The sequence below is a fragment of the Aplidium turbinatum genome, chromosome 11, assembly GCF_918807975.1.
Source record: "Aplidium turbinatum chromosome 11, kaAplTurb1.1, whole genome shotgun sequence".
Classification (NCBI taxonomy): Eukaryota; Metazoa; Chordata; class Ascidiacea; order Aplousobranchia; family Polyclinidae; genus Aplidium; species Aplidium turbinatum.
Genome location: NC_137482.1, coordinates 4,730,273 through 4,746,079, shown reverse-complemented (window position 1 = coordinate 4,746,079; position 15,807 = coordinate 4,730,273). Strand labels below are relative to the sequence as shown.

The 15,807-nt window shown below is 37.4% G+C and overlaps 1 protein-coding gene across 1 annotated transcript; it reads left to right on the top strand.

The window, feature by feature from the left end:
- Positions 1 to 8,078: 8,078 nt before the first annotated feature.
- On the top strand, positions 8,079 to 9,281 carry LOC145779742 (SCAN domain-containing protein 3-like). The gene has a single exon (XM_082591381.1). The coding sequence runs from the start codon at positions 8,079 to 8,081 to the stop codon at positions 9,279 to 9,281; it is 1,203 nt and encodes a 400-aa protein (XP_082447507.1).
- Positions 9,282 to 15,807: the final 6,526 nt, after the last annotated feature.

Here is a 15,807-nt window from a genome sequence, read left to right as displayed (position 1 = left end):
AGGTCTGGCGACTCAATGGTGTGACGTGTAGACTGTAGAAAAAATCCCAGACATTTCAATTTTTCCACCGGTCGCTCGAAGAACGCTGGCTACTTCTCTTTTACCTTTTGGTAAAAATCAATTCAATGTCTGCAGACGTCAAATCTATGCAAATGTAGGCTACGTATTTTTCTGGCTGAGTGTGAAATTTTTTTGAAAAATCTTTCATTGTATGCTTATTGCTTAATAAAATTGAGAATTTTTCTATTTTACTGATTGAATTATTCATGAAAATACCGCAAAAGAGAAACTGACTTATCGACCACTTCAAAAGTTATTTCAGTTCAAACAACATAATACTTTATGCACTTGAAGTGCATGTCTACGTGCTTCTATGAGCCTGCCTAAAGTTAAACGGTCATGTGAAGCATTGCTGTTTATAACTTCATTGACAGATGTATTTGCAAGACTTCACTTGGATGACTTCGAAATATTTTATTACTACAAAAAAACGTATCACATTTACATTGGTTTTAAAAGCTTACTATTATTCTCAGTTTTAGCTAAACGTGAGTGCGTACTGCGTACGTACCGGCTTGAAGAAGGTTTTGTCACTCACGTGAGGTTACGCCGGAAGGAAACGCAATTTGAGGTTACTCGGTGTCATATCAGAAGCACTCTTTCACAGTGCGCCTTCTACTGCATAAGTTTTCTTTGGTAAAATCAGTGATGTAGTAAAAAAATTTCAGGGAAACAAAAGCAACTATTGGGAGGAAAATGTGATCAATGTCTTAAAAACATTTTTTTTGGCAGCAAAGGAAAATTCTGGGGAGAGATGGCCTCCCAAGCTCACCCCCATTGCTACGTCTGTGGGTAAAATATTTCTTTTTTCTTCATTGGGCCGTCTTTTGATTCAAACTTTTAGTAGGACAGGGTCTGCGCCAGTGGTTTAAAGTATCTACATTCTACAAGCATGCAAAGTTTCCAAAAGCCTTAACCTTGGGAAGCTATCTCAGTCCGAGGATAAAGATTCTCAAAATCAATCATTTTTTTGCCAGCGCTGGTAGCCAAATCGGTAAAAAAAAAGAAGCCTACTCGGAAAAAGTTTACCCTGGTAAATATTTTTCCCATTAAATATTTTCAATTTTTTTACCAGGGAGCAGGAAATTTACCAGAGCGATGTTTATCAGGTTGAGTATTTTTCAGGGTGGATTTTTTTCGGGGGATATTTACTTTCACTTTATAACGTCCGCGTTTTGTCGCTTCTCTCTTTTTCTAGGCCTCTGCTAAGGTTGGCATAGGCCAGGGGCATAGGCCTATATTGTTTTTCATTATAATGGTCAAAGATAAAAACAAACCGAACTGATTCATTTCTGTTCTGCCAATACAAACTACTTGGCAGTGGACATTATAGTTAGGCTACATTACTGGACAATGCACATTAGGCCTACTCTGTGCTATGTGTAGGAGGTGTACGTAACAATAGTCTGTAATGGAAAAGTCCAAAGAATTGATTTTAACATTTTCAGGTTCTACTTTACAAGTGATAGATATTTTCCAAGCTGCAAAAGTGTGCATTGTGTTGTAAGTTAATTGTTTCAAAATATAAAAAAAGAGGACATTTAAACATTTTTGAAATTAATTGAAGGCGAGGAATGGGATGGAAGGCAGATTTGGTGAAGGAAGATGAAAAGGGCCAGAAGATCTTCGGACTCCGTCATAAACTGTCTAATATCCCTGTCTATGAAGAAACGCGACAAAGTTTGTAAAATAAGATGGTTGCTTGGTTTAAACTTTATTCTTGCACATAGACTACAATGCCTCTGATAAGTTATTCCTGGTAGTGTAGCAGTCGCACTACTTGCAAAGGCTTGTAATCACTGAAGCAGGGTCGTTTACCGAGTGCCGTTTCGTTTGTTGTCTGTGAATTATTCCATCCGCTAAGTGTTGCTGAATGGAGAACAGTCTTGAAATGCATAATGCTCAAGCGCACACCCCGGCAACCGAACCAGCGCTGCTTGTGAAGTGTCTTCGTGTAGAACAGGGTTGTCCAAAGCCTGGCCCGCGGGCCGCATGCGGCCCGCGACCTCCTTCAATGCGGCCCGCCGCCTCTTCTAGAAAACTTTTAAAAATTACCGTATATCCTCGCTTATAAGCCGACCCTAGAAAAACAACCTTAAAATGGTAAATTTATAAAAATCCGCATATAAGTTTTATGTTTAATTTGTAATGAAATGATATCTGTTATGAAAGAGTACAATGTACAACGACACTACAGCACTCTTCATGTCACTGGCTATGATAAATACACTGGTGAGGCGCGGAGAGCCCTACTCAATGATCTCAAATCAAACCTGCGTAAGCGTCAAGAAAACATGTTTCAATTAGTGAAGCCTTCGTCTTCTACAACCATTGCTTCTTATGATGTATCACTTTTGATGGCTAAATCCAAAAAACTTCAATGTATTCAATGCTCCGCTGACTATAACTATATCAGAAGCCGATTTGCAGCTTGAATTGTGTGACTTGCAAAGTGACCAGTTTTTATTAAGCAAAGCTACACTGCCAATCACTCAATTTTGGCCTCTTCTTTCTGAAGAGCATTATCTTAATTTACGCCGTTTTGGATTGCACTTGCTGTCAATGTTTGGCAGTACCTACCTTTGTGAAGCAGCATTTTCCGCAATGAAGTCGATTAAATCCAAAGAGAGGAATCTACTTAAACAAACATCTCTCGAAGCCTGCCTTCGTTTAGCCTTAACCTCAGTTGACATTGACACAAAGGAGCTGGCTTCCAAAATGCAGGCACACCCATCTCACTGAATTTTAAGTAAACTGTACCGTTTTACGTAGGGGAAGGTCTAGTTAGTTGAGCCAGAAATCGATTTTTCTGCAATAAAAATTCAACGACAAACTTTACCAAAAATCCGAATCCATCATGATAAATTTCAGTCTTATGCGGTTCTTGTGAACATGTTTGTGTTTGCGACTGACCCCGATTTATATCATTTATCGGCATTTTAAAATTAAAATTTAGCCGGCTCAAATGATACCCTAAATTTCACGGTTGAGCCACCGGTTGATCCACCATTATTTCACTTCCAAAAGATATCCCAAAACAGAGCTCAATCTGCATCAAACACAATAAACTCTTCTGTTGAACATCTTGCAAATAAACAATCAAAAAAAGTTTAAACTGTGTATTGTGTCTAGTGTCTTAAAATGAAAGAACAGTGAACACTGAACGAACAGAAATTTATATTTCTGAAAACACTGAGAATCATTGAATAGGAAACTTTGCACGAAGGTGCTTTTACCTTTCTGAAACGATTTCGCGAGGTTTGTGAAGAAAACGAACATTAGCCACCAGTGGTGTTGCTATCGAGAAAAATATAAGGGGGGAGTGCTAAAAAAATTACCCTCAAACTGGCGCATTACAGAAAAAACTACTCTTATGGAAGTTTAAGGGGGGCAGTGGACCGCCCCCGGCTAAGACACCAGTTATACGCATCAATTACAGTACGGTACAACAAAATTAGGGCAGTACGTAAGGACCATCGGCTCATAAACTACATTCCTTATGATAAAGGCATGGCTCAACCGTGAACATTGCAAGTGGCTCAACTGTTAACATCGCCGCCATTTTCAAAATTCATGAAAAATTGCCAAGAACCAACTGGCTAATCAAGCAACGAGAACTACTAAAACAAAGAGTAAGTTACCCTCACCTATCCCAGTATTTCCATTAAGACAATGATGAAACATCGTAGGAAAAAATAGCACATTTCTTATTTTTCTCAAAACTACTTTAACCTACCATTTTACATTTAACTGCTTCACAATTTTTCTGCTAGTAGAAAATCCCTAAAACTACATGTGCTGATGGACTTCAAGTTTTTCCATAATTTCGTTATGAAACGGTTGACTAATCATGCACGACGTTGCGATAAAACCGGATGGATCAACCGTTACCCGGCTCAACTAGGTAGGCACTTTAACATTACCCACTGGTCGAAGAGGTACGCAATCATGCGTGACATGTTCAATCAATATTTGTGTTTTAGTCACAATTTCGACTTGTTAAAGTGGCTACCATTAAGATCCTTCTTGCACTCAGTTCAGTTGCAGAAGAAAAAATAGTATTAGCAGAGGGTGGGAATCGAACCCACGAAATCGAAATTACTATACTCCTCTGCCCTAACCATTAGGTAACGGTGGTTGTGGTGAAGCAGTCAGTTAAATTTCTTTGTATCAAAATTTTTCGATTAGAATACACGTCACGAGTCACACGACTGAAATCAGCTGAATCGCGAATGAACATGTCACGCATGATTGCGTACCTCTTCGACCAGTGGGTAATGTTAAAGTGCCTACCGCTCAACTAACCAAACCTTCCCCTACTTCCTTAAATATTTTTTACGAATAAATTTATGGTTTATTCTTATTCATACTTGTCAGTTATTTTTAAGGTTTCCTGGTCTACTGACGTTGCTTAAAATTTCCAAAACTCTCTTATTCGTAGTATTCACATCTTAGCTTATTTAATCTATTCCCCAATATGTTTTTATGATAAATATAAAGATTCATTTACACATGTACGTGTTTTACTTTACATCTGGTACGGTGAGACAGTGTATAAGAGGAAAAATGTCAACTGCGGACCGCGATCTAATTTCCTTGCCGAATGCGTCCCGCGTCCCATAAAGTTTGGACAACCCTGGTGTAGAAAGTCAGGCGTTTAATCACTGAGCTAACGGGGAGATCAGCAAAAGTTTCCGTTTGATGACGTTTCTTAAACTGAAATGGGCTTAATTCTATTTTCAGTTTGTGTTGAACCAAACGCGACTGTTGCTCGGATGCGATATTCTTTTTTGCTACACGGACGATAGATTATTAGGCTATCTTTTATCTACTTTTGATCTCACTCTCAGAGAGCGCTAATCCAGTACAGTAGAACAAGAAAATGGAACATGCACGTGAAACATATTTTTCATTTTTAAATAAAATAATTAATTTTACTCTTGAAAATTTATTACTAAATAATTCACTACATGACAAATTAACATGTTCATCTTTTTTGTAAAAAGATGTTTGCAAAACATTTGAAGTATGACATTTGCTAGGAAAGGCATGACATGCACGCTTTACGCCGTAGCCTACCGCACACAAACACCAAAGTTTAAAACTTTCTCTGGTTTTAGAAATGTTACCAGAAGACAGAGCCAGGGGCTTAGCCAGCACAAAATTTCGGGGCGGAAATAAGTATTATTGCACATGTCAGTGAGCCCGGCAATGAGTTGGCGATAATGAAGCACTCATAGGGGGATCTAGCGGAGTTTTCCCAAACAAATTTTGTGAGCGCAGTTTTGACCTGCACTAAAATCGTCAATAAAAAACAAAAAGTTTGGTTGAGAATAGGAAAAAAGTAAAATACCGGTACCTCCATCAAGTTGCCTGGCCGTCACATGTTGAACCTTTTGCGATTTTACTTATAGTGTAGAATGAATAACCTTTGACCTGTGACAGTCACAGACGGCTAAAACGCAAATTAATACAATTCACTGTCAGCAGAACTGATAGAACTTTAAAATTTGTGTGATTTAGACCCTTCGATTCCGCATAAAAATCGTTTTTTTAAATAATTTAGTTTGTAGTGCAAATAAGATCTTTTAGAACAGATAAAAACTTTGTGTTTTTGCTTCTTTAGAGCTTTGTTTGACCCTTCTAGCTTAAGTAGTTTTCCAGATATGGCAATTCGACCTTTTGAGCTGGGTGGCACGGCCGTTGAAAAGATCCACCCCCTCCCTCCCAAGAAAATTTGAGAAATTATTTCTAGGTCCATGTGGCAGCTTTTTAAAACATTTTTTTAATTGAAATAAAAGTGCATTTTAGCCCACCCTAACAGTTAATGAGCTACATTGTTTACATCGTGTTTTAGGTGAAAACTTGAATGGTTGTGTGGCACCTCTAAACACTCTTCAATGTTTCCAAAATTTTACGCAGTAGCATATTTTAAACAATAAAAAAAGGTAAGGTGATCTTAACAAATTACTAAAATAAAATTTTCGGAACCACCCTATAGTGAGCAGTGTTTACTTTGAAATATTACATTATTTTGTTACGTTTTTGTCGGTGGTTGAGTGAGCAAAGCGAACAAGAGAATTTTGCAAATCTGGAAAAAAATTACATAGTAAATGTTAGACTAAATGTAAAATTACACGTCAAAAAACACTGCAAGAACTAAATATGCGTGAGCTCCTATACGGAGGTGGGCCCCTAGCCGGGGTTTGGCAAGCAGTAAATGCGGCCTTGCATGATTTCAGCTATTAATTATCGATCTTCTGTAGCAGATTTATTTTTTTTAAGCAGTCAAAACACATTAAATAGACCAAAATGAATAGGCACTCCCCAGCCGGTTGGTACGGAGACTCGGAGAGCTATTAACACGGCCCTGGCTACAATCTGCGAATTTTTCCAACTAGTATAGAGGACAAGAGGTGTGCAAAAATAACAGTTTGTGAAAAATTAACAGATAATTTCCTCAAAGACTCACATTATAACCAGGTGAAAGTTTCTACAAATATATGATTAAATATTTTTAAATATACGTGGTACATCTTAAATTTTGAGGCCTTAGGCTTCAGCCTTTCCAGTCTAGTTTGAAATTCGGCCCTGAACGCAATATATAGGCTACTAACAAAGAAACACAAGGTATGCAACGTGGTACGGAACGGTAATTGGTTGCAACGTAAAGTACAAAGGTAATCAACTCCAACGCCTATACCAGAAACGCTGGTGGTTATGTTTCAGCGACGCTGGATATGTAGGCCTACTACAGGGAATCAACATAAATAATGTCAACTACAACAGCCTACATGCCTAGCTAAAGTCGGCAGTGTTCAGAAAGGAAATCATTTTTTGTCGTACCTAGGCTTTCTCCCGGTAATTGAAGGTTTAGATTAAGTCGACGGGAAAGTAAGAAAGCCAATCTTCGTGTCCACTTTCAGGCCTTCCTTTCAGTGTCCTGCCAAAGACACAGCTACATGCTCTTGAGCGGTGTCGAACAGGCGCCCTTTCGAGTGCCGTACCAATGCTCTCACCGCTCGTCTATGCCGTCGAGTAATGTAAACGTAGCCTACATTATATTCCTTTTATGTAAGCTGTAATTTTTTGCTTTTTCTAGACCAGTGGTTCCCAAACTGTGGGCCATGGCCCACTAGTGGGCCATGAAGACGGTTTCAGTGAGCCACAGAGTTATTTGTAATTGAACTTATACTGTTCCTGTATTGTTAACAATTTCTAGATTTTTTACCGAAAAATTTTAAATGCCATTCTTAAAACTGTCTGCCACGGGGAGGAATTGTTACGTAACAATGAGTTTTTAAGCTTGCATGTGCCAGAAATCGTACTTAAAAACAAGCGTTCTTTATGTCGTGGACTGATAGGTGTGAGGTGCAGAGCGAAGAAGAGATTGAATAAAAATTTGCAAATCGAGACATGCTAAACTAAATTACTAAATACTAAATTATTCAATGGCAAACAAAAGAAAGTATGATGATAGTTACGTTAAATTTGGATTTACTTCGTTAAATGATCATGGAGTCGAAAAGGGACAGTGCGTAGTATGTTACCGCGTCTTAAGCAATGAGTCATTGAGACCGAGTAAATTGAGAAATCACCTGGAAAAAAATCATCCTGAGTTGAAAAATAAAAGCATTGAGTATTTTAAACGACTAGAATCTAGCTGTAAACGTCAACGACTTTACAAAACTGGAAACTTTCAACAAACTGATCAGAACCTTACAGAAGCATCTTTCGTTGTTAGCCAAATTATAGCTAAGCAGAAAAAAGCTCATAATATCGCTGAAACTGTTGTTAAACCGTCTGCACTGGCCATGACGAGAATTGTCCTGGGTGATAAACATGAGAAGTCTCAAAGCTATTTCTTTATCCAATAACACAGTAAAGAGACGAATTTCAGCAATGTCAGAAGACATTAAGGAACAAGTAGGCTAATAACTGAATTAAATAAATCTGCTTTTGGTCTATTCGCCATCCAGCTGGATGAGTCTGTCGATGTATCTTCAGTTTCTCAACTTATGGTTTTAGTTCGCCATGCAGTTGACACCTCTGTAAAGGAAGAATTACTCTTCTGCTGTGCTTTGGACACCAGCACAAAAGCATCAGATGTAATGGAAAAAGTCAACCATTTTTTTAATGAAAACGGAATATCCTGGGACAATCTGTGTGGCGTGTGCACTGACGGTGCACCTGCGATGCTTGGTTCCAAAAGTGGATTTAAGGCACTTGTGCAAAGAAAGGCTACTGGCGTTATGTTTACTCATTGCTTCATTCACCGGGAAGCTCTGGCTTCTAAAACTTTACCAAGTGGTCTCCAAGATGTGCTTAACGTTACTATTAAAATAGTAAATTTTGTGAAGAGCAGCGCTTTGCACATTCGTCTATTCAGAAAACTTTGTGAAGACATGGAATCTGATCATAAAAACCTTTTGTTTTACACAAAAGTTCGGTGGCTCTCTAAAGGGAACGTTTTATGCAGAGTGTTTGAGCTCCGCGATGAGTTGGAAATCTATTTAACTAATGTAAAACCTGAGTTAGCATTTCACTTTACCAATGCAAAATTTATTGCTTGTTTGGCATACTTGGTAGATATTTTTCATTCTTTAAACACCCTTAACCTGAAAATGCAAGGAAAAGAAAAAAACATTATTCAGAACATGGACTTGATCAATGCGTTTGTTGAAAAATTGGCAAACTGGAGACGAAAAGCTCAAAACGGCAATTTTGCCATGTTTAACAACCTGTCTGATATTTACGAGTTAAACGATGAACTAAAGACCAATATTGTTCAACATCTGAAAGAGCTGGAAAGCGAATTCAAGTCATATTTTCCTGAAGTTAGTGCTGATGACCTATCACTTGCAAGAAATCCGTTTCGACTTTCCCCTGAAAATGTGGAAGATGAATTGCAAGACCAATTGATTGAATTGAAAAACGACTCCAGTTGCCGAGATCTATTCGAAACTTTGCCACTCACGGAATTCTGGCTAAGCATGGCATCATCATATCCAGAAATAAGCAAAACTGTACTTAAACAGTTATTGCCTTTCACTTCTACATGGTTATGTGAATCTGCCTTTTCAGCGCTAGTATGTATGAAGTCCAAGCAACGCAACCGCCTTGAAGTTGAACATGACATTCGCTGTGCTCTTTCGACAACTGAGCCAAGAATTTCTAAGCTTGTTGCTAAAGCGCAAGAGCACCAGCACCCTTCCCATTAAAAAATAAATTGCAAAAAGCCATTTTGTTTGTTTTTGTGTTACATGTCATATAGTACAGTAATTAGGTGGTAGAACTTGGCCGATTAGCGTAGTGGTAAGAAACATCGCTATCTGTGCTGGAGGTCTGGGCTTCGATCCTCGGGCCAGTCAAATCAGGCACAGCGTCGCCACTTAGAAAATTGCTAGAGCCTATAGTGCTCGCCCATACACAAGTGTATAAAATATTTTGGGTGGGCCACGAACTTTTTTTGAATCAAAATTTAGGCCACGGAGTAAAAAAGTTTGGGAACCACTGTTCTAGACCTTATGCAATGTTGAACAAACTTGACAATGCTGTAGTTTGAACGTTATAATTAAAAGACAATTTACAACATCTTACACTCTTGTTAAACTCTCGGGTTGTCAACACTAAGTTGAAACATTTTTAGTTCTTGTGCATTGATTTGTAACTCGTTCTGACGATGCAATTTAACATCATGTGTGAACAGTGCTGTGTTAAACCCTTAGTGGGCCCCGGGGCCAGAATAATTTTGGGCCCTCTATCGTCAAGCAGACCTATAGTGTTGTGTAGACTATTCTTTCACTGCACTTATGTGGGAATGTGGTTCACTTAAATAAACTTTCTCACCAGTTTATAAAACAACACAAGTGTAAGTAAACGCAAATTCAAGTCTATCATTTCTTAGCTACACCTTTACTCGGATTGAAAGCTAAAAGTGTTAACAATTTCTAAAAAAAAAATTCTGCCAACAGAGTATGGTCACAACGCGATAATACCACCATACCACGCGTAATTTTGACTGTTTGAACTTTGCCGTGCGGTACCACGCAGACGAAATCTGAGGATGAAACCAAAACTGCAGAAATTATTAATTTTCGTTCAGATTTGGTCATCTGGTAACATTATTGTTTTTCACCATTTTTATGATTTATCTGGCAACTCCACTTGTTCTGTGAGCCAAGGTAAAAACATAGTGATTGTAATTTGTAAACAAAACAATGTAAAGCGTTTTGAGGATCAGGTGTTCAATTATTTTTATTCAACATTATTTCATTCCAAGGCAAAGCTTTCATTATTTTACGCAGGCATTCAAGTTAATTAAAGCTTTTCGGAATGGTAGCCTAGGTTAGTGGCAAGAATAAACAGGTCACTTGTGATAAGAATGATTTGATTGAATCTTTATCCTCGGACTGGGAAAACTTCTTGAAGAGCTTGATCCTGGCAGTTTTGCATACTTGTAAAGGCTTTGAATCACTGACGCAGGCCCGGTCACCGAGGTTGACAGAGTGAAGTGTCTGATTAACATGTGATATGCAAGGCCTATAAGGTATTTGAAGATAATGTGCTAATATTCAGAAGAAGAGCAATTTCATGTGCTAATATTCAGAAAAAAGTAAATACAGAAGAACGTTTTTCCTAGAAGTACCCAGCATTTGATATAAGGCAACTCAGATGAGCTATCAAAGGTGGATAATAGGCTAAGTGCTGCAAGTTACTCAATTGCCTAAATAGGCCCTAAATTTTTTCCAAAATTTGCTTTCATTTAATAGATTCCCTTGCATTTGATGTGCCCTTGCGCAAGTGCACTCTTATTTTTTGCGGTACAGGGACAGTGTGACATTTTAAGATGTTTTGCGTTGCAGTGTACGGGAAGACATTGCAGTGCGGCAGCGGACAGGTTTTTCCTGCTCGTGCTATCACTAGTCAAGGATATTTATAATTACGGTATTGCATATAAATGTTGAAAATGAAATGATACGGTAATTAAACTATCAGAAATGCTATTTTGGCTACACCGAACAATTTTTTAAAACAAAAAACTTTTATTGATGAGAATAAATTGAATGGCCTATGTGGATTCACAAAGGGCCCAACTCCATTTTTTTTTCATTTCACTTTTTGTGCATTCCGATTTATTTCAATGAAAAGAAATTTAATGTGTGAATTCAAAAGGGCCCTCCAGTTTTTTTTCATTACACTATTTGTGCTTTCCAATTTCTTTCAATATCTTCTAAATGATATGCTTCTTACCAGTATGTTTAAGAATATAATCATTATTGAAGTTTCAACACAAAAGTAAATGACCAAAATAATTAAAACGGTTGTGAAAAAACACTTTGTGGCAAGTGGGCCCTTCTTGAATTCATATATTCAATTGCATCCCACCTGTTATATGTTAAATACATTTCTGCAGATCATGTTACTAATGTTATCGCATTTTAACTTTCTGTTAAGATAGTAATGGTGTTTTTAGAGATGTTTCAGTGTAGTAAGGGCCCAAATTTGAGATGTTTTAGTTTAATAAGACCTAAATCATCTTTTAAATGGATGAGTACACGCAGTAAACTTTAGCAGCTAAAAGCAACTTTACTGAAACGCAAAAGTCTATTATTTGTGGGCCCCCTGGGCCCGGGCCCCCCCCCCCTTAACACAGCACTGTGTGTGAAACGTAAGCAATATTACAAGCATAAGGTATAAGTAGGCCTACCATATTTTCATCATCAAAAAAGAGGACATGTTTTCTAAGCAAGTAATATACAAGTAGAACTTTGCGTTTAAACAATTTTTAGCCTACATCTTCTTGAATGATTAGGCTATCCAACGGTGTTCAACCTGCGGCCGTCGATGAATACGCGGACGTTAACACGTGATTTAATAAGCATGTGCTCATTGTGCTGGCATGCATTAATGGTTGTTAGGCTATCCTCAATGCAGATTGAGAAATTTTTACGACTTTAGGGAATGCAGTTAAATCAGTCAGCTAAGCTCTTTCGCTACATTCTCAGTGAACAAATTTCTCATGTTCGCTAAAATAAGTTGATTTCATTGATTGATTGATGCAAAAAGAAATCAGTGCAGAAGATGTGTAGGCCTAACAATCTGAGTGATGATGTCGCATAAAGATAAATTAGGAATTGATGATACATAATTAACGGCTGAGCAGGCATGTGTTATGCGAGTTGTGAATAGGATTTTTTATTTTTCCAGTTTCTCTTTTGTTACATTGCCGTTCATAACATGTTCGCGCCATCAATCAAAAATATAATTGAAAAGAAATTAAAAAAGTAAAAAATTTCCTGAACTGTTTATTTTGATAGTCTTCAAAGACATTTTGAAAATGAATTGTGATGTCACCAAAGACTTCGCAAGGTAAAAGATTACAGGAAACTGGCTCAGTGTGACCGCACGACTTTAAAAAAAAAGAAAGATAAAAACAAAGATACAATTGAGCACAATAAAGTACAAGGTAATTAGTGAATAATAGCCTATCTGTAATTGATGTACTTTTTATTCAAACAAACTTTGATCATTCAATTTCAGTAAACAATGGTATTAAAACAAATGAATTAAGTTAGGTTAAAATACCAACCAATTTAAAATAATATGCAGCTTTGAAAAGAAAATGCTGCCTGTTGTAGTTAATGGATCAAGTAGCCTAATTAAGAGATCAATTACTGTAAAATAAGAAAGCAAAATAGAAAAACAAGTATCTTTATCGATTTCAAAGATTTTGTGACTGAAATGACCACAATTAAATTCCTTTCTTAAATTTGTCTAAATTTAGCTCGTCTAGAAAAGAAAATTAAAGAAAAATTAAAATTGCAAAAAAGAGGACATTTGAGCATTTTCAAGAGTCCTCGGAGGACAATTCATTTTTTATGAAAAAAGAGGACAAATTCTCCTAAAAGAGGACATATGGTAGCCCTAGTATAAGTAATACCTGAAAATCTCCCTGGAATAATTTACAAGTGAAATATGACAACGATTTAATTTTGTTGTGCACAATCGTGTTGTGGCTTAGCATTTCTGAATTTCATTGTGCTCACATGAGTCACAAGTTACCTAATGTAATCAAGTATTTTCACTTTGGTGTATTGCAGTGGCGGCTGGTGGCCTCCTGAATTGGGGGGGCTGCAAGGCAGCATATCCAAGAATTGTTGGAGGGCGATATCAGGCGAACCTTGCGGGCGTGTCGCCGAAGGCGACACCCACGGCGGGGGGTCTGGGGGGCCTCCCCCAGAAAATTTTTTACAATTACATTTAATTTGGTGCATTTTGAGAGCATTTTCAAAAGAAATTTGGGAGTGGAATAACAGTCAAAAATGCTGCTGTAGAGCTTGAAAAATACTAATATTTCAAATTTTTATATTCAAAATCAGTGCTAAATACAAATCAAACTATGTTCTATGCACTTCGTCGTTTTCTCAATAGTTCGCTCAGTTTGTTGTCTGCAAATATTTATTGTCGATCGCCGGCATCGGACACGATTGTCCACATACGATCCACACAAAAAAATACACAGAAACAAAAGACAAACAGAAGTACATTCACAGGAATGACGCTGAAGTAAGCAATAAATTTATTAATCAATCGTCCATTTCAGATCATGCGATCCATATACACAAATTAAACATGCGAAACAAAAATCAATATTCAAAATGAAATATCATACTTAATCTGTTCAAACACCCAACTATAAAAAGAAATTTAAACTTTATCAATCGATGAATGTTGATATCACTGCTGTGCCATAGCAGCCATCAAGGCTAGGTAACGGCATAGCCTACATAGTGGTATTATAATGAAGGAGGTAGTTTGAGTTACGATAGCAGTCATACCTTATCAGGGAATCAACAATAGAGTTTGACGATGATTCACATTACCCAACAAAAAAAAGGCCCTTTTTCGTTGTAATGCATCAAATGTTATATGACATACAATGTTACACAAGACTTGATGTTCACGTAGCCTACGCTATAATGTTTGGGCAAATGGTGAATAATTCTAAATGCATTATTGAATGCAACACGCAAGCGATTAATTCACGTTGGTGATAATTTTCCCATGGTGACATGCATACATTGGGGTACAATATGAACGGAAGAGAACATTTTTAACTTCACTGGAGCTCTTGTAAAATTTTAATTTATTGGTAAAACAGTATAATGATCGTACTTGTCGGTTTATATCCTTGTCATCACACATTGCCGTGTCAAGAAATACACCCAAGTATCTGACGCTATCTACAGATTTGATTTGACTTCCGTTGAGCCGTGAAATTGGATTTAAATTTAAGTTTAAGTGATTAGTTAGAAAATACATAGCAAACGACTTTTTGCAGTTAAAAACGATCTCATTACAAAGTACATAATCTTCGCACACACACAGTATATTGCAGTATACATGTAGTATAACCGTAGCTACATCTTTTTTGGAGCACCCTGCATGTATGCACCCACTGCTCCAGAACTAAAAATGCTTGGAAGTTAACATTTTTTATTCTTTCCTACAAAAATTATCTTTTGCCAGCTGAAGCCAGCTAGCAACCCTGCATGTATCACAATACAGAAGGACAAAGACAAAATCTCAATTCTATCACAAGTATAAATGCCCACTGGATGGCAAGTATAATTCAGTTCAATTCAAATTATTTTTCTTTGACAGAATGCAAAAAAAATGATATTGTAAAAAAGAAATACAGTAACAAAACCAACAAAAGGAAAAGGTGGCAAAACCTTAATGGTTTAAGACGTGCATGAAAGGATCTAATATTGCGGTATATGCATCGATAAATATAGTTAAGCACGGCCACCAAACCTGACACTTTAAAACAAGTAGATGAATTAGTTAAGAATCAGTCGCCTCCTCATTCCAGAAACAATTGGAGCGCCAATTCTTAAAGCAATGAGAACACGACTGAACCTAACATTACAAAAACAAACAAATACACACACACATATTGTAATTATAACCATTGATCTCGCTCAAGCCATAGGTGCCACATTTACTCTTTGCTACACATTACTGAGCATCACATAAAAAGGACAGCGGACCTTTATTTATAGATGAATTCCATTCGGCGACTTTTTGCCATGGCAAAATGGTCAATTACCCTCTCGTTGAAATCTTTGGTTTCAGTTATTAAGCGATTTTCTATTGACACCATGGCTAATGCAGAAAGTCTTTCAGTACACATGGTGCTGCGGGAAAAGGTTTTAATCCTTTTCAGTGATGAAAAGCAACGTTCTGGTTCTGCTGTTGACATTGGAGTGGTAAGTAGAATTTTAGCTAGCTTTATTACTTCAGAAAAAGTTGATTGCATTCCTTCCAGGTTTAGCAACGAAAGCAGCTGCACAAGTCCACTCACTGAATGCATGTCATTTCTAGAATAGAGAACAGACAGCTCCGGTTTGAGCTTGTCTTTGATTAACATAGGGTATGCTTCACAACATTTTTCTAAAGCTTTTTCTGGAAACTGTCTTGCATATTGTGAAGCATTTTTCAAATTAAATAAAGTGCTTGCTTCAAGATGATTGGTGAACTTGAACCTTTCTTGACACTGCATTAAGACAACATCACATACTTCTTTAGCATCAATGATTTTGGATTCAGGCATTCTCCGTGCGGGTGAAGGTGACTCATTGTCTGCAGCAATGCCTTCCCTTATTCTTTGTATTGCTGACAGAAAATTATCCAGAGAGCACTGCACTTTGAATGACTCAAGCTCCACAGACTGCAGCTGAG